This window comes from Aristolochia californica, unplaced genomic scaffold (assembly GCF_029961685.1).
Source record: "Aristolochia californica isolate CCGP_79_NKW_82.1479 unplaced genomic scaffold, dmAriCali1.0.hap1 SCAF_11, whole genome shotgun sequence".
Classification (NCBI taxonomy): domain Eukaryota; kingdom Viridiplantae; phylum Streptophyta; class Magnoliopsida; order Piperales; family Aristolochiaceae; genus Aristolochia; species Aristolochia californica.
In genome coordinates this window covers 4,595,605-4,613,900 of record NW_027181782.1, presented here as the reverse complement: position 1 = coordinate 4,613,900, position 18,296 = coordinate 4,595,605, and the positions used below count along the sequence as shown (strand labels likewise).

General features: G+C 40.5%; 1 protein-coding gene across 2 annotated transcripts in view; it reads right to left on the bottom strand.

Moving 5' to 3' along the window:
* LOC137944239 (exocyst complex component SEC8) overlaps positions 1 to 18,296 on the bottom strand; it is a 72,955-nt gene that overhangs the window by 52,157 nt on the left and 2,502 nt on the right. The window contains exons 4-7 of one of the 2 annotated variants that reach the window (XM_068789859.1): positions 16,909 to 17,082; positions 12,093 to 12,197; positions 3,047 to 3,156; positions 2,660 to 2,839 (exon numbers count right to left, since the gene is read on the bottom strand). In XM_068789859.1, coding sequence (XP_068645960.1) covers positions 2,660 to 2,839; positions 3,047 to 3,156; positions 12,093 to 12,197; positions 16,909 to 17,082 — 569 coding nt within the window. Of the gene's footprint in view, positions 1 to 2,659; positions 2,840 to 3,046; positions 3,157 to 12,092; positions 12,198 to 16,908; positions 17,083 to 18,296 lie in introns of those variants that run through there. The other variant, XM_068789860.1, reaches the window with a different exon arrangement.

Sequence of the window (18,296 nt, the reverse complement as noted above, 5' to 3'; positions counted from 1 at the left end):
TAAGTTGTGGTTTGTGCATATACTGACTCACCACACTTACTGCATACGATATATCCGATCTGGTCACTCTGAGGTAAATAAACTTTCCCACAAGCCTCTAATACTTATATCAACATCTTCTCTAGAGCTTGCACATTGTTTTGTGTTGGCATCCATAGGAGTATCCGCTGGTTGATACCCCATCATCCTTGTGTCCTTAAGTAAATCCAAAACATACTTCCTCTGAGATAATACAATCCCATGCTTTGACTAGAAGACCTCAATACCTAAAAAATATTTTAGAAGTCCAAGATCCTTCGTTTTATTCTTTGCATATTTTCACTTTAACCTCATTTATATTACCCGCATCACTGCCAGTTAAGACAATATCATCCACATAAACTGCCAGTAATACTCCTCCCTTTAAGGTATTCTTGACAAAGACAGAATGATCTACTGACCACCAGTTGAATCCAAAACGCACTATTGCTTAGCTAAATTTGTCAAACCAAGATTGAAGAAACTGTTTGAGCCCATATAAAGACTTCATCAATCTACATATTGACTCCTCCTCAACCACAAAACTAGGTGGTTGATGCATATATATCTCTTCTTTGATATCCTCATTCAAGAATACATTCTTCACATCCAATTGATATGTCGGCCAAGAGGAATTAGCAGTGAGTGATAATAAGATGCATACCAAGTTTAATTTAGCCACCGGGGTGAAAGTCTCCTCATAATCGACTCTATAGCACAGAGTATACCCCTTTGCAACTAGCTAGGCCTTGAGGCAAACAACAGAACCATCCGAATTGTGCTTGATAGTGAAAACCCATTTATAGCCCACAGGTTTTTTGTCGGAAGGAAGTGGAACTAGGGCCCCAAGTCTGATTTTTAATAATGCATTCATTTCTTCTTCCATTGCAGCCTTCCATCCTAGATACCTTAGAGTCTCCTGATATAATTGTGGAACAGAGATGGAAGAAATAGATACAAGAAATTGACAGCATAAAGAAGACAAACGATAGTGAGAAACAAAATTGACATAGGGTGAGAAGTGGAGGGCCTAGTGAAAGTCCTAGGCTCCTTCCCATACTTTTTAAATAAGTATTTTGAGTAACAAATTATAAAAATACACCTATACACTTAATAAACCTTAATCTCCTTATTTCTCCTTAACTACACATCCTATGTACATGAAAATTAATCACTGATATAATTTAACATGCAAAATAAGATTACACAAACAAAACTAACCACAAAGTGAAAAAAAATGACCAAAATACTCTGGGGTAAAATGACCAAAATACCCCTGGATGTATTTTCTAAGAAAGCCAAATGCTCAATTGACATTTCAGATACGAATTCAGAAAAAGAAACTCATAGAAATTCACAGTACACAACATTAAGCAACGATTAGCATCAGACCAACTTGGCTTCTAAGGGGATACAATTGATTCTCCAAGAACAACTACAATAATCGTCTCAGCTTGAAGGCTGCTCTTACAGGCAGGTGGGCCCATTGATGGCCACTCCAAAAGGGTAAACCAGAACCAAGTTATGGGATCCTGTCAATTCCTTTTGGTTATTCTTTTTTAAAAATTTAAAAAATAATAAGTAATCATATGAGATAGTCCATCTTTGGCATTTTGGTTACTCGGAAGCATATAATACAATTGGCCAATCATGTTTCTGACGTGCTGGCTAAATCAGGTGGTTAAAGACCTTGTCTTGTTGAAGGGGCTTCTTTACCCCTTGGGGCTTGAGGACCTTCCTCTCCCATGTTGTAGTTATCTCTCATGTTGACATAGTTATCGTTCATTATAACGGATCAATCATCACTTAAAAAATAAAAATTATAAAAAAACACTAGAAAGGGACCAACAAGGCAACAAATCTCCTTATCCAGTACTACATGTCTCAAATGAGGGAGAACAATCCTCAGATCTTATATATGAATAATTGATGATACTATTCATTTATCCAACTGTCTGCTCATGGTTAGACTGAAAAATTTTTAGGAATCCACAATCATATGTGACCGTAGGTTAGATGAACAAATACTAACCCATCTAGTCATCAGCCTGCCTAAAAATGAAAACAAATTTTATTTTTCAAGAAAACGTTGAATATTTATCACAGAAACAAATTCTATTCAGATAAAGTGAAAGGTCAAGGAGGATAACAAGACATCTATCCATAAGTAACCAATTAAGAAACCTGTTTGTTTTCAGAATAGTATTTTCTTCCTTTTTTGACAATGGTGAGAATTTCATTAGGAGAGAATAAAAAAAAGGCCTAAGGAAGAGCAGCCCGAAGATGCACAAAATCAAAGTTTGAAAAATACAATCAATGAACAGCAATGGAAAAGGATCTCTCACAACAAAAATAAATTTCTCAAGAAAAAGACAAATAATTTTATCAAGAACGTGTTTGCGACATAGAAGCTAATAATAGTGTGATGAAAAACTCATTGTAAAGGGAGGGCTCGCCTAATCTTGTTTTCTGTTTTGCTGCTTAATAAAATCTTGCACCACTTCAAAAAAAACGTGTAATGAAAAGCCAAATAATGTACAGACATCTATTGTGCTAATGCAGCTACTAATTGCATTTTTACTATGTAAGGAAGCAAAAAATGGCCATGAAGATCTAAGGCAGATTAGAGTTTCAGTCATACCCTCCATCAGTAGTGACTGGCCTGTAAAACCCATCGCCAGTTGCAGGACCACCAAACTGATTATCTACCTTTTGAGACCTGGTTCTCCGAGACAAAGGCTGTGAACTATTCATTGAAACTGAAATGGCTGTAGTGGCTGGCACTTCATCATCTCTCTCATGGATCCCAATACCAGCTGAGCTGCAGAAGTGGATCAGTTTAACTATAACAAAAAACTTATAAATAGTTTAAAAAACAAAGCAAAGACAAAATATTGAATACCAAGATATTGAGTGTTTCACGGAGTTTTATTAAGATAATCATCTAGACATACATGCATATTCCTATGGTAAAACATCTTATATCTCATTAATAGGAAATTTCACATCAAATACATAAAAAAGGTACCTGTTTTCACCCTTATTAAATAAATGACTATGTAAGTCATCCAAAACTTTGAAAAACAAAATGCCTCGCAACTTGCTTAGTTCTGATCGAACATCTTGTAAAGTCCCAACCTGTACAAAAGTAGCAAAGCCAGAATGAGTTGTAGCTTGGTAAAAAGCTAAAAAGAGGTATTCTCCTTGAATGGCAAAAGTTTTAAGCACAAGAAAAGAAAAGACAATAAAACAAGTTAGACTGATTAAAGGGAGATGCAGCCAAAGAGTAACAATAGAGTGCAAATACTTAAAACAAGATATTGATAGTGAGATAAGAGATTTCTGGGTGGAGCTCCAGGTCAGAGCAGTAGCTGCTGGATTTTATTAAGGAGAAACAGAAGAAAACCTGCATCACTAGATCTGAAAAGATGAGAAGTAAAAAATGATAGCCATCTTTTATGGCACACCAAAGGAAATTGTTGAATTTAAGGGGGTAAGATAGTTCCAAACTAACATAGAAGCAGGATGACTTTGAAAATCAGCATGAGCAAGACGCGAGTAGTGTGATGCCACAGTATCCATACCAACTTCCATACCAACTCATTGTCACCTCTGCTCAGCATATGATGGTTTTGAAGTAGAGAAATGAAATTGCTAACTTCTATTACTCCATTATCCCTCAAAATTGTAGGGAAATTGAAATTCCATGACTCTATGCTGGACTTTCTTTCTTTTTTGAAAAATGCGTGAATAGACTATAAAAGGAGAAGGACAAGTACAAACAAACCTAGGTCAGAGAGCCTTCCTCCACAACAAGGTGTTGAAGTGAAATGCCCGCCTTAGCCTTGATGTCTGCCAAGTGATTGGCAGAGCGAGGAATGTGCTTCCAGTTACAATTCAAATGAGAAATTAAATTACATATTTTTGAGTACATATCCCAGTGACGCCACGGAGGCCTTATGGATTTTGCACACCAATGGATGACCACCTTTGAGTCGCCCTCTATGCAGAGTGTTCCCGAGAGTCGATTTGATCAAATTTGAATTCCGTTTAGCAATCCTGAAAGTTTTGCTGTTGTGGAATCGGAGTTTCCCAGAGGGCCCGCAAAACAGAAGAGGAGATTGTTGTTTGCATTATGTATAACTCCTTTGTAGCCCGCATGACTAGGGCAGCCAAGAGCACTCCCATCAAAGTTAAGCTTGAAGTGGCCCAACGGTGGGGGGGTCCAAATCGCCAAGATCAGGGGGCGGGAGGGCATAAAAAGCCCAACAACTAGCTACCAATTTTCCCTGAAGTTTGTGCAGGTGAAGTTTCTGAATTCTTTTCTATTTAGAAGCCAAATAGATATTTGGCTCGTAATTTGATCAGTCAGAACTTCTGTGGGGGAGGATTTGAATTTGAATTTCCTTCTATTCCTTTCTTTCCATAGTCCCCATAGAATATGTCCAATGCAACATGATATAATCAATTTTCCTAACTTTGGGAGCCAGGAATCATTGAGTGAGAGGATAGTAGATGGCAGATTTGAGGCAACACAATACTGGAGCCCAATTTTATTTAAGAGAAAGGTCCATACCGAGTGAGCGTAATGGCATGATAGGAGACACTGAATTTTGACAATTCTGAGTTTTATATAACAAAGAGTAAGTAGCAGAAAGAGGACAGTCTCCAATCCATTCATTAAGCTAGACTTTTAACTCTGTCATCCTTCCTAATATGACGTCTTATACCTTCAACAAAACATGGCTGAAGAAGAACAATTGATTTGTACAGATAAGAAGACTGAACGGGCACACTATCTGTTTTTTTTAATGATTTTTATTAAGACAAAAGCTCAAAATACTGGAAAACAAAATGCCAACACCCCTTACCAGTATACCTATTCCAGGAAAAAAAGGGGGGGGGGGGGGGGGAGGGGGGGCAAAAACAACACCCCCGCACCTTCCGAAAAAAACACTGAAAAAGATAAAGTCAAAGACACTACCCCCCCCCCCCCCCCCCCCCCCCCCTCCCCCTGTCCCTCTATTGGAATTTCCCCCTGATTGGTACGATCTCCCCCCTGCATTTCCCTCTGGAATCCCCCCAATTTGGTCCGACCTCCCCCCAACTATAACCTCTGAATCTACCCCAACCATGACCTTCACTACCAATCCGCGGGATGAGCTCCACCTGTTTCTGCTGGAACAGGAACAAGACTTTCCTTAGGAGGAATTTTCAGAAATGACGGAGCGAGCCAACATCTTCTGTGCGGGCTACTTTGAAGTTGGCGTTGTGGTGCGGAATATCAACACCCACCGTTCTCCATGATCGTTCTATCATGGAATGTTAGAGGACTCGGCTCTCTGGCCAAGCGAGCCCTCATCAGAACGGCGCTTTTTAATGTTAAACCAAAAATTGCTATTCTTCTTGAAACTAAGATGCAGTCTTTTGATTACTCAATTGTTTGTAATTTATGGTATGACACCAACCCAGCGTGGGCAAATGTGGATGCAATTGGCCATTCCGGTGGCATAATTGTCATCTGGGATCCAACTGCTTTTGATGTTATTTCCGTCGTTCCGGGACAATACTCAATCGGTCACCAGCTCCTGGATCACAACCTCGATACTTCTTGGGCGCTAGCCGGCATCTATGGGCCAACTCGTTATAGTGACCGAGCATCTTTCTGGGAGGAAATCTTTCAGCTTGTCCAATTATGGGACCTCCCTTGGCTCCTTGGAGGAGACTTCAATGCGACTCTACTTTGCTCTAACAAAAGTCCTCTTGCCTCCCAAACCTCATCAACCATGAGAGCTTTTTCTGATTTTATCAATAGTCTTACTCTATCCGAGGCTTCTCTCTCGGGGAAAAAATTCACCTGGACAAATTGTCAGAATCCCCCTATTTTGTCTAAATTGGACAGATTTTTTGTCAATATAGAATGGAACCTCCTCTTCCCCAACGCCTCTGGCCGAGTCCTAAACAAAATAGGATCTGACCATTGGCCTATCCAACTCAACACTCAGCCAGTTACATGGGAAAGATCTCCCTTTCGGTTTAAGAACGCCTAGTTATTAACCGAGGCTTTCATCCCTTCTTTGAAAATGTGGTGGCTCAAGTTGGAAAATCATCCGAACCCGGGCTGGGCCCTCCCTCGGAAACTCAAAGCCCTCAAGACAAAGATCAGACTGTGGGATAAAAATCACCGAGTTTCTGCTGCTTCCCAGAAAGATTCGATTCGCCGCCGCATTTCTGAGTTGAATCTACTGAAGGAATAGAGGTTAATCTCTCCTACCGATTTACTGGTTAGAAATAATTTAAATTCTGAATATCTTACGTTTCTTCGTTCTGAATCTGTCTGTTGGAAACAACGTTCAAGATTTCGTTGGATGGCTGAGGGTGATAGGAATACAAAGTTTTTCCATTCCATCGCCTCGGCCAGGAGGACTAACCGTATCACTGCTCTCTGTAACGAAGACCAAGTGGTTACGGATAGTGCCTCCATATCTAACTTTTTGGTGAAGTACTCCGCAGAGCTATATTCAGAAGTCTGTTTCAGAAGACCAAAACTCCATCAACTCGACTTCGAGCCAATTTTAGCTGAAGACATTGCTGATCTTGAAAAACCATTTTCCTCAGAAGAAATTGAACGGGCTGTCCTTTACCTTCCTAAAGATAAAGCCCCCGGACCAGATGGCTTTAATGGTGAGTTTTATCACTGTTTTTGGGACCTGTTAAAAAATGATGTTTGTGCCCTCGTTCACAATTTTCACCAAGTGGGAATAACTCACTCTGGAATCGGCGCATCTTTTATTGCACTTATTCCTAAAAAAACTAATTCGGAGTTACCCAAAGATTTTTGCCCTATTAGCCTCATTTCCAGTTCATATAAAATTATTGGGCGTCTATTGGCTAATCGGCTGAAAGCAATCCTTTACAAGGTAATTAATCCTTGTCAAAGTGTTTTTATCCGAGACAGAAACATCCTAGACTCTTCTCTAACAGCTCATGAACTCCTTGATTCTTTCAAAAAATCTTCCCTTCCAAGGTTTGTTCTGAAAATTTATTTTGAGAAAGCTTTTGATCGGGTTGATTGGAAACTGGTGGACTATCTTTTTGACCGTATGGGTTTTGGCACAAGATGAAAATTCTGGATGAGGAGTTGTATTTCCTCTCCTTCTTATTTTGTCTTGGTAAATGGGAAACCTCGAGGTTATTTCAAAGCTTCTAGGGGGATAAGACAAGGCGACCCCCTATCTCCTTTTATTTTTACTCTTGTTGGAGAATACCTTACCTCTATGATCCGGTTTGCAAAACGTTCGGGTTGGCTTAGTCCTATTTTTTCTGATCCAAACCAAGATGTTCCCACTCTACAGTATGCTGATGACTCTATCTTTTTTGGAGAAGGGTCCATGAGACAAATCAAACACATGAAAGCAATTTTGAACATCTTTGAATTGACCTCGGGTCAAAAGATAAGCTGGGAAAAAACATCAATTTTTGGATTTAATATTGAAGCCTCTATTCTCAACTCAATGGCGAACTATCTGGGTTGTAAGGTAGCATCCATTCCGAGCACATATCTGGGCTTACCTTTGACTCCACTCCTGCCTACAAAAAACTCTTGGTTTCCGGTTGTTGAGCGGCTTGAGAAGCGTCTGGCTTCTTGGAAAGGGAAATTTTTATCCAAAGTTGGTAAGTTGGTTCTTATCAAATCTTGCCTTCATGGTATCCCATCTTATTTTTTATCTTTGTACCATTGTCCAGCATCTATTCGGGATAGAATTGAATTTTTGAAAAGAAGATTCCTATGGGATGGGCCAAATGGGGAAAAAAAGTTTAATCTTGTAAAATGGGTAGATGTTTGTAAACCACTTGTAATGGGGGGCCTCGGGTTTCGGGACGTTGCTACCACAAACAAGGCTCTACTCTTAAAGTGGATTTAGAAGTTCAACATGCAACCCAATCTATTGTGGCGCCGAATGGTTGCAATAAAATCTGGAACAGACAATGGCTGGTGGACGGACGGGGGAAGATTTTACAAGTTATCCCCTATTTGGAAGACAATTGTCAAACTCTTACCTACCTTCAAATCTGTCGTCAAATGCTACATTGGGAGCAGTACAGATACTCTATTCTAGACGGATTGGTGGATAGGATCAAGTTGTTTAAAGGAAAGTCATCAACGTTTATATCAACTGTCAAGATCTCGTAGCACAATGGTTTCTGACCATTGGCAGTCTTCGAGCAGCTGGAATCTTCATCTCAGGCGAGCATTGAATGACTCTGAAGCTGTTGAAGCCACTTGTCTGGTCAACTTGCTCTCTGATGTGACTTTAAAAAGCTCTACCGATACACTCATCTGGACGCCGAACAAACAAGGTATGTTCTCTACAGCTTCTGCGTACCATCATATGATTTCGTATCTGCCTCCCCACGCAGAACATTCTGCTGCCTTTGCATGGTCGCTCCCGATTCCTCCTCGAGTTAAGTTCTTCATCTGGACGGTATGTCGTAAGAAAATCTGAACTTTTGACGCTTTGCAAAGACGTGGCACTAATATTCCTAATCCAGAATGCCCATTTTGCAATATATCCCCTAAAACAGTAGATCACACACTTCTACATTGCGAATATGCTCATAAGATTTGGACCGAATTAATGGACAAAATCGGTTTATTATATTGCCCATCGCAAGATTTACATAACACTATCTTAACTTTGGTTAGCTCACATCTTCCAAAGTTGGGGAAAATTTTGATCTCTTGCTGTGTTGGGCACATTGCGTGGAATTTATGGAAAGAAAGAAACAATCGTAAATTCAATCAGAAAGCTCTCCCTCGGAATATTCTTTGTGAACAGATCATCGGTCAAGTTAGCTCTTGGGTTCTCCTTCGCAAAGAATTCAGTAAGTTAAATGCGACAAAAATGCGTGAAAATTGGCGAAATGTTGCGGGTATGTCTTTTCCATCGAAGGCCCCTGTAATGGTTGAATGGTCCAAACCTCCTCCTGGACATTTTAAACTAAATTTTGATGGAAGTGCTCTCAGGTGTCCGGGGCCAACTGGGCTTGGCGGAGTAATTCACGATGATCAAGCAAATCTTCTCTTCACATATGCGGGTCCAATTGGAGTATCTGACTCTACTTGCGCGGAATTACATGGGCTGTTCAACGGACTGAAACTTTTCAAGCAAAAAACAGGAGGGTGCTCTCTTGGTTGAAGGGGATTCTCAAGTCATTATTAACTGGTGCTCGAAGCCATCAAAACCTCCTTGGCGTCATTGGGAGTTTTTTGATGAAATTTGTAAGTTAATTTCTGTTTTACAACGCATTTGGAAACATGTTCCAAGATCTGCTAATCACTTAGCCGATGCTCAAACGAAAAAAGGCGTTACCCTCCAACATCTTGTTGTGGAGGAAATGTCTTTTTAGCTTCAAGGTATGTAATTTTTTTTCTTCAGTAATACATTCACACCTCTTCTCAAAAAAAAAGACAAAAGCTCAAAAGAGCGATTTACAAAGGAGTGAAGCCTTCCCAAACAATGAGAGATTGTTGGGAGGTTCTGAATTTTGCCAATTTATCAACCAAAGAGTTGGCTGATCTAGGAATGAGATTCAATTACAATAACTAGAAGATACAATGTCAGCAATACTATCAGTGATGGGCCAGTGGCCCCAAGGGGGGGAGCTATTTTTGGAACACCAACTAATAACAGTCTTCGAATCACCTTCAATGATTAACTTGCCATGAAGACGATCCTTGAAGATTTGGAGGCCGAATAGCAGAACACTAACTTCAGTAGTATTAGAATCAACAATGCCCACCAGACCAGCATAAGAAAGAATAGGATCTCCATTATCACCTTTGAACACACCGCCTGCTCCAGCCAACCCAAGGCACACTATCTGTTGTAACCCAAGAAGATACAGGTTTTAAAAAAGGCATTTGTTAAATCAAAGGAATATTTTGTCGTGGATATCTTTAGTTGTTACCACATGGGGCTAATGGAAAGATAGGAAATAATAGAACTTTTCAAAACCAGACCCACTCTACTCCCCAGGCTTCACATAGTTTTGGATTAGCATTTCTTCCTCTCTTCACTATTTGGTTGTCATTATTCCCTCTAAACCTGGCATAGAAACCACCCACTTGGGGCCGATTCAAATTGAATTTCTATCACTCAAGGTAATCCGGGTCCCCCAGGGGCAGGAGGTGCCATTCACAATCATCCAGGACAAGTAATCTGTGTATTTTCTGCACCTTTTGGATATAGTGATACTACTAAGCTGAACTCTGAGCCCTTCTTTGTGGCTTGAAAATTTTTCCTCGACTTTTCTCATTTCCCCCTTGAGGAGGAGGGGAATTATAGAGTGATTATATCTTGGTTTTCTACTAGGAAGGCTCCTCCATGGCTTTTCTTGGCTTTCTATAATAAGATTTGTGTTATTTGTGGTTCTATTGAAATTAGATGATGCCATACTCCACGTACTGTAAGTAGTATGGTGAATGCTTAGGCACATGCTGGTGTTCATGTGCACTCTGTCCGGGAGGTAGATTCTTTCCACTAAGGATTGATTGAAAAATCTTCTTGTTTTTAACTTTTTGGATTTGTTTTGGCTGTTCTTGTGGCTTGTGTCTTAGGCCATGTTTTCATTATATATATTGTGGAGTTTGGCCAGGTTTGATGTAGTTATACATTCTTCTCCTCTTTCAATGAATAATTTCGTCTCACTTTTCAAAAAAGGTGTTTAAAACCAAGAGGTTGTTCAACATAAATTTCTTCAAAGTAATTATTCAAAAATTCACTTTTGTCTTCCATTTGAAATGTCTAAAACCTTTATGACATGCATATGCAAAAGCATTCTGACAGCTTCAAGACTAGCAACTACAAACAGAAGTTCTGTCAAAATCCATTCCTTTGGAAAACTCAAATTGTACAAATACCTCATATGGGCCCCTAGTCTGAGACATGAACCCTGCTGCCAAGTTCAGAATATTGACACTGGCACAACTAACAAAAATAGCACAAGAGAACCCAGATCTTTTTGTTATTACTAAGGAATCCAGGGGTCATCTTCTTGCCCATTACTCCTCTTTCAATGTTGGGAGCACATGTTTAGCTGTTTTGGCCTACTCCTAAGCCTTCTTGCCTTTAAGGATTTGATATTGCAATGCATCTTTTGTCAGTTTCCTAAAGAAGGGTAGTTCTTCTGCTTTGGGGGATATACCATGGTTTTCAATTGAGAGGAATTACAGATCATGGAAAACATCATGTCCTCCCTCTTGAGGGAGGGAACATGGTAAACCTCAAAGAGGACATGGTTGATAACCTCAAAATGCTGAGAACACCTGAAAACCTAAAAACCACTTTCTCAGATAACAGATTGAACTGGAGAAGGAGGACATGGATAACCTCAAAGAGGACATGGATGATAACCTCAAAAAGCTGAGAACATCTGAAAACCTAAAAACCACTTTCTCAGATAACAGATTGAACTGGATGGGTGACATGGTTTGACCAATTAACTGACTGAGTTCAGTTGGACAAGTGCACTTGACACATCACTAGGATATTTCTACAATTTAGAAAATTAAAACTGAATGTGGACTGGTCGTTTCGTCCATGTGTGTGTGTGTGTGTGTGTGTGTGTGTGTGTGTGTGTGTGTGTGCATGTGTGTGTGTGTGTGTGTGTGTGTGTGTGCATGTGTGTGTGTGTGTGTGTGTGTGTGTGTGTGTGTGTGTGTGTGTGTGTGTGTGAGTGTGTGTGTGTGTGAGAATGGGTCTGAGTGTTAGTGTGTCACAGTGTGTCTGTGTGTGCTTGTCTGTGCCTACTGTATGCATCATATTGATCCAACCGCTGAGTGAGCCCTGTTCAACAGGGTTAAACTGTCAAACAACAGGTTCAATGGTCAGTCGAGCTCTTACAACATTTGCATATACTTTTTTTGTATATCCTGTAGTGATTTCTAGGTCATTTACAACCTTGTGTAGGTACAAAGCCACAATTCGGGAAAAGCCTTATGATTAGAGAAATATAATCTGTACATAAAATAATTAAATAAGTTGGCCATCTCAATGAGGAAAACAACAAACCGCTTGAAGGCCCTCTCTTTCGAGCACGAATGCTGACTGAACATGCAATTGCACTGCAGCATACAACTGCTTTTCAGCAATGAGTTTCTCTATATGAGTCGGTACCTGTGCCAACATAACACAAAAATTACAGTAAGAAACTAAAGTAAGATTTGCTTTAGATAACTCCACATTAGACAGAAACATTTACATGTATCAAACTCGTTTTTTAAGAGAAAAAAATTGCTTACATCTGAGAGAATATTGACAGGAAGTAAATACAAACCCACTCATATTTTCTTACAAAACATTCTTGGGAAAATGTTTTCGTTTCTCTTTGAACAGTTATCATTATTTATGCTATACCAAAAACACAGATCAACTCATTCTGCTAACTACAGCACTTGCACAAAATCCAATTCTTTTATGAGGAAAAATAGAAAAGGTAGAGCCTTCGATGTATAAACCAGACATTACGTCGCAATCAGATACCTCCACTACAAAATTACAAATAAAAATGTTGTGGCAAAGTAGTGCTACTCACAGGTATAATATAACTAGCATGTCTCACAGTGGCTTGTTGCTGTGTTAGACGTGGCAACTGAAAAAGCCTTTTCATTAGGAAAAAGCTCTTTAAGGATATTTATAGTGCCAATGAGTAGATTAAGAAAGGGGGAGATTGGAAAAGACTGGAAATTGTCAACTAACTCCAAAACTTTTCTCCATGTCCAATCTGAGAATAACCACAGGTCAAACAACTGTACTAAATGAATGGAACTTCATGAGACCAAACAGAGGCTCAGTTTAGTGGTCTTTGCATTTAAAAGAAAAAAAGAAAGTTAAGAACAGTGATAGTAGAATCAAGAATCTGCCCCATCCAAGGCAGGGTCTCCTCTTTCCCAAAGTGTCAAGAGCCTGAATCATGGATAGATCTTCGCCTTCTTTCCCACTCTCCGTAATATCATTCCTCAATTTTATCCTTATGTTTCTTAAAATATCAAGAGAATATGAAAGCTGTGGGGGCCAACAATCAAGAATGCCATCCACCAATCTGAAGAAGTTCACTAAAGTTATACTGCTCAAACAATTCTTCATAAAACAGAAGGGAGACGATCATAAAACCAAGTTCTTTCTTTGAAGCGCCTACCTGAACAAGATCCTAATAGCAGACAATCTTCAGAGACGATGCAATTCCAATCCAAGTATCCTCTACCCTCTCTGCAACACCGTGGAGGAAAATGTTAATCATCTTCACCTCCACTGCCCTTTCGCTTGGCAGGTACGTCCTCTTTGCTCAACCACATTAGCCTACAACTTTGCCTTCCTAAAGATCTCATTGACATTAGTCAAATGCAAAATACTCCTCTCAGCATGTTTCACGCATATCCTTTGGAGCCTTTGAAAGGAAAAAAAATTATTTGCGGTTTAATTGCAAATTTGGTAGTATGAGGAAATTTCTAGCTGCATTATCGGCCAAGTCTCTTCTTGGCTTCATACTAGAAAGGAATTTGACTGCTTAAAAGATGTTCTCTTCCACACCAACTAGCATGTTGTGGCTCAAATGTCCACTCCTCCGAAGCTCCCTACTCTGGAAGATCGGAAGCCACCTCATCTGAGCACCCTTAAGCTCAACTTTGACGGTAGTACCTTTGATAACCCTAGCAAAGCTGGCTTTGGCAGAGTATTTTAAGACTCAGATGGCACCCCTCTCATTACCAACTATGGCCCAATGGGGATTTCTGACTCTACATCTACAAAGCTTTTTGCGCTTCTTCAGGGTCTCATTTTCTATCGTTATCACCTCATTGGACCCCTCCTTATTGAAGTTGATTCCAAAGTGGTGATTGGCCGGTGCTCTTCCTTTCTGATCCCCCATGGCACCACTGGGATGTTTTTATGAGATTATTAAATTGTATCTTTAATTATATGTAGCTAGTTACAAGTCCCTAGATCAACCAATTCCTTTGCTAACTTTGTTGCTAAACAAGGAGTCTCCCTCTAATCTCTTGTTGTAAAGGGAGTTCTCCATTCATTGTTCCTTTTTCTAGTTTGTTGAAATAAAATTGCATCCTTTTCTGAAAAAAAGAAGGGACATGATCACCAGGGGTCAAGGCACAATCAAGATGAATCAGGCATTGAAAATACACTTCTTTTTTTTTTGAAATGTTGATAATTCTATTTCAAAGAAAGAGAAGATACATCAAGGGAGACCTCCCCTAACAATAAGAGATTGAAGGAGGGGGGAGGGGGTTAATTTAGCACACAAATCAGCAGCTGAATTGGCTAATCTACGTACATGAGACCAAGTATAAGAAATGGTGGATACAATATCCAAAACATCAAGAAAAATTTGTCAATGACGCCATTGGGGGAAAGATGAAGTGGAGCACCATCCAATGACAATCTTAGAGTCTCCCTCCACGATCAGGGGACCACTGAAGCGGTTCTGAAAAATTCGCAAGCCGTGAAGGAGACTAGAGAGTTGAGCAGTGGTCGAGTCAGCAATTCCGAGAGGGCCAGAGTAAGAGAGGATGGCAGTGCCCCCTGGATCAAAAATCACCCCACCAAACCCAGCCAAACCCGGGTTCCCAAAGGAGCTACCATCAAAGTTTAGCTTATAATATCCGGATCAGGAGGGAGGAGGCTCCCAAACAGCAACTCGGCTGTTTGGGAAGGCTTCCCCTTGTGTAATCTACTCATTGTAATTGGAACCTCGTTCCTAGATCAGCCAATTCTTTGGTTGATTAATTGGCAAAATTTGGAACCTCCCAGCAATCTCTCATTGTTTGGGAAGGCTTCCCCTCATGCAATCTGCTCGTTTGAGCTCTCATAATAAAATTCAGCATCATTTAAAAAAAAAAAAAGGCAACTCGGCGGGGAGTAGTAGGGGCAGACATCTGAGCGGTAATCTTCTAATTGGTGCGGACTGAGGCACAAGAGAGGCAGGCAAACTCTTTCCGGGAGCGGATCCAGGTACATATGAGCCAAGTGGCAGTGAAGAAAACCTCAGCAGTAGAGCGGAAAGTACAATCAAACCGTTTGAAGTTCCTTTCCTTCCAGAGGCACCAAGGAACGAAAGCAATTCAGGCAGCCAACAAAAGCTTGCCCAGGCTGGGCAGGCAGGTTCCAAAAGAAAAACGACACATGGTGCTCAAGTCAAGCGAGATGCTGAAGTTGAGTCCCATGTTGTCAATCATGTAGGTCCAAACCTTCCAGGCGAAGTCACAGTGGAGGAGGAGATGATTCACAGTTTCAGCCACCATCCCGCAGAAGGGGCAGAGAGGATCAGGAGTGGTGTTGCCACGCCTAATAAGGTTGTCTGCAGTACGGATCTTGTTGTGGCAGGCACTCAAAAGGAAAAACTTCACCTTGGGCGGGGCCGAGAGGTGCCAGGCAAGAGCAACCAGATGTGGGGCAGGAGGCCGGGTCCATCCCATAAGATGACGGTAGGCCGAGGAGACCAAGAATCGCCCGCTATCATCAGGGAGCCAAATCATCCGATCAGCCGTCTGAGGGCGAACCATAATACTACCAAGACTATCAATCAAGCCACAAACAGAAATGGGGATGAAGGGAGGGAAGTAAGAATCGGAGCTGATTTCTGGGCCAGGGGGTCTGCCGGGTCAAGAGTGGGGCAAGTGGGAGCAATTTTCTGGATTGTCGGGTTTGGGAGCAAAGGGGACAAAGGGGGGAAAGGGGGTAGTTTCGTCAGGGAAGATCGGTGTTGGACGGTGATGGGGGTGGAAGAAAGTGGCAAATGGCGCAGCCTTGCTGACTCCAGCTAAAGCCGGAGTTGGTTGTTTCTGGGATAGTGACACGGGCCATGGTTGTGGTGCCCTTGTGCTGCGAAATTTTGCATTCAACACGGTTCCCACGACAGATCGTACGAAAATAATATCTCCAGGATTCGGACCAGAGCTCTCAGGTTCTTGGCGACGTCCTCATATCTTCAACAGTTGTTGCTAAGAAGGCAGTGAGGAAAAAAGCGCCCACCGACAGAGGAACAGTGATGAAGGCAAGATGTTCCCCTGTTTTTACTATAATACGGACATTTTCGGTACTCCAGAAGGTCACCTAAGTGATTGTGATTGTTGTAGGACCAAAAACGAAGTGGAAAGGTGGTTCTCGGGGTCTTCTTCTCCAGCTCCAGAGGTGAACAGTGGTCCAACTGGTGGCGCCGCCGTCATTACAGGTCGCACAACCACTGTTCAAGCTCTCCTCACTGTTGTTGCTCTCAAAATCACCAGAGAAGTGATATTGAGAGTGCCGAACAGCAATCGGGCGTCACCTGCGGAAGTTGCAGGTCTTCGTTGCCGTCGAGGGGAGTGAAGAGGGGAAAGTTTTCTCCCCCTGGAAAGATGGAAAATACACTTTTGAGGGCTATACAAACTCAATGGCCACAACAAGGGGAGAGAGAGAGAGAGAGACAAAGAAATGGAGGGACAATGGAATGAAGGGATAGAGGCACCCGAGGAACATGCAAATTTGAGGGCCACAATAATCAAGCCTGACTAGTAGAAAACTCCAGGTTCTACAAAACTCAAAAATAAATAGCATGGAAAAAGAAGACCAGGCAAATATCTTCACAAGCTTCAAAATGCTTTTTCTAATTACATCATAAGGTAATCTTTCCCAAAGAAGACATAACCTTCAAGTGATTCCCAATACATACTCTATTATGCCAAAATTAGGAAAGGATGAAAATTATCATAGCCTATTTATATTTCTATTATGTAATACTGTGGGCTTTTAGCAGTTAGCATGAGGCAGAATTGTGGACAATGTCTTTAGATGGATGGGTACATATACCAGCAAAGTAAATTAGAAACATACAAACCTTTGCCACACTCTCTATTTGGTCCAGCAATGAGATTATGTGACGCAATGTAACAGAGCGATACCATAATTGGTGCAACTGCTTATTACGTGCACCAAGTAGTTTCTTTGCCTCAGCCAAATCAACCTTCAGAACAGCAATACTTTCAGTAGATTCACTAAATAACCGCAATATCTGAAAAATGATGAAAAATGTCAGTAATGCATCCAGACTACATAACTTTAAAAAAGAAAAGCAAATATCAAGCTTAGAGCAAAGATGAAAAGTAAATTAGAGAAGGCCCTTATGAGCGATACTGAGTTGATCATGCAAGGTCAGAAAGGAAAAGAATGCAAGAGAGGCCCTTACGAGTGATACTAAGTTGATCCTGCTAGGTCATAGAAATGGAAGAAAAAGGCATAAACTTTATCATTTCCAAAAAATTTAATTGCTTTTACTCTTCAATTATCAGGACCATACAAGACAATGCATAGATACATCATATTTTCAAGCATATGGATAATGTTTACCTCCCCTATAATATGCTTTAGAAGAACTAAATAAGTATGTCATAGAGTACTACATGTATAACTTTCAGAGGATTTGGATATTCATAGAACAAGGTGATAGCAGGGAGCTTGACTTCCTGGGCTACTGTGCAATTTAAAAGAAGGTTCACCTAATTACATTAATCCATCAGATATATATGTGTATCATCTTTCTCTTTTGTTTATTTTACCAACAGCTGAGGCCATTTCAGCCAAATTTCCAACCCATAAGTAGTCTACAATGTGGCGTGCCAGACTGCGCATCCACTGATTTTAGTGATTAAATACTCTTCCATTATAATTGTTTATGTGTATGCATTAGACAAACACCAAAGATACCCTAGCATCCCTGCAACTTAAACTCAAGACCTCATAATAAGAAATCTCCAAACATGGCCATTGAGCCAAGGGCTCAATCCACAGCTGCCATCAAAATTAATCTGAAGGGTACTGGAAACATGGGTTGCCACTGATGAACCCTAATGAATTTTTTTATATTAGGTCCAGTACATCAAAATCCAGGTTTCTGCCAATTATTTTTCTCCATAAGAAAAGCCTGCCTATTGGCTATTTTTGAGAAAGATGAAAATTTTATTAAGGAGAAAGGAAGAAACAAAGAATGATAAAGGACACATCCCAGCATGAGAAACCAAAAAGAAAGCTAACAAATCTGGGGCTAGCAAAAATACATTAAAAAAACATTCCATAAAAAATAAAAATAAGCAAAATATCATGGAGCATCAATAGTATAAGCATCTGCCCGTTGGCATTTGTAAGCTCTAGTTAAGCTTTTCGAGATATAAATCATCTCCACAATGCCATCAATGTGATGTAGAATAGAGCAAATAAATAAATAGATCA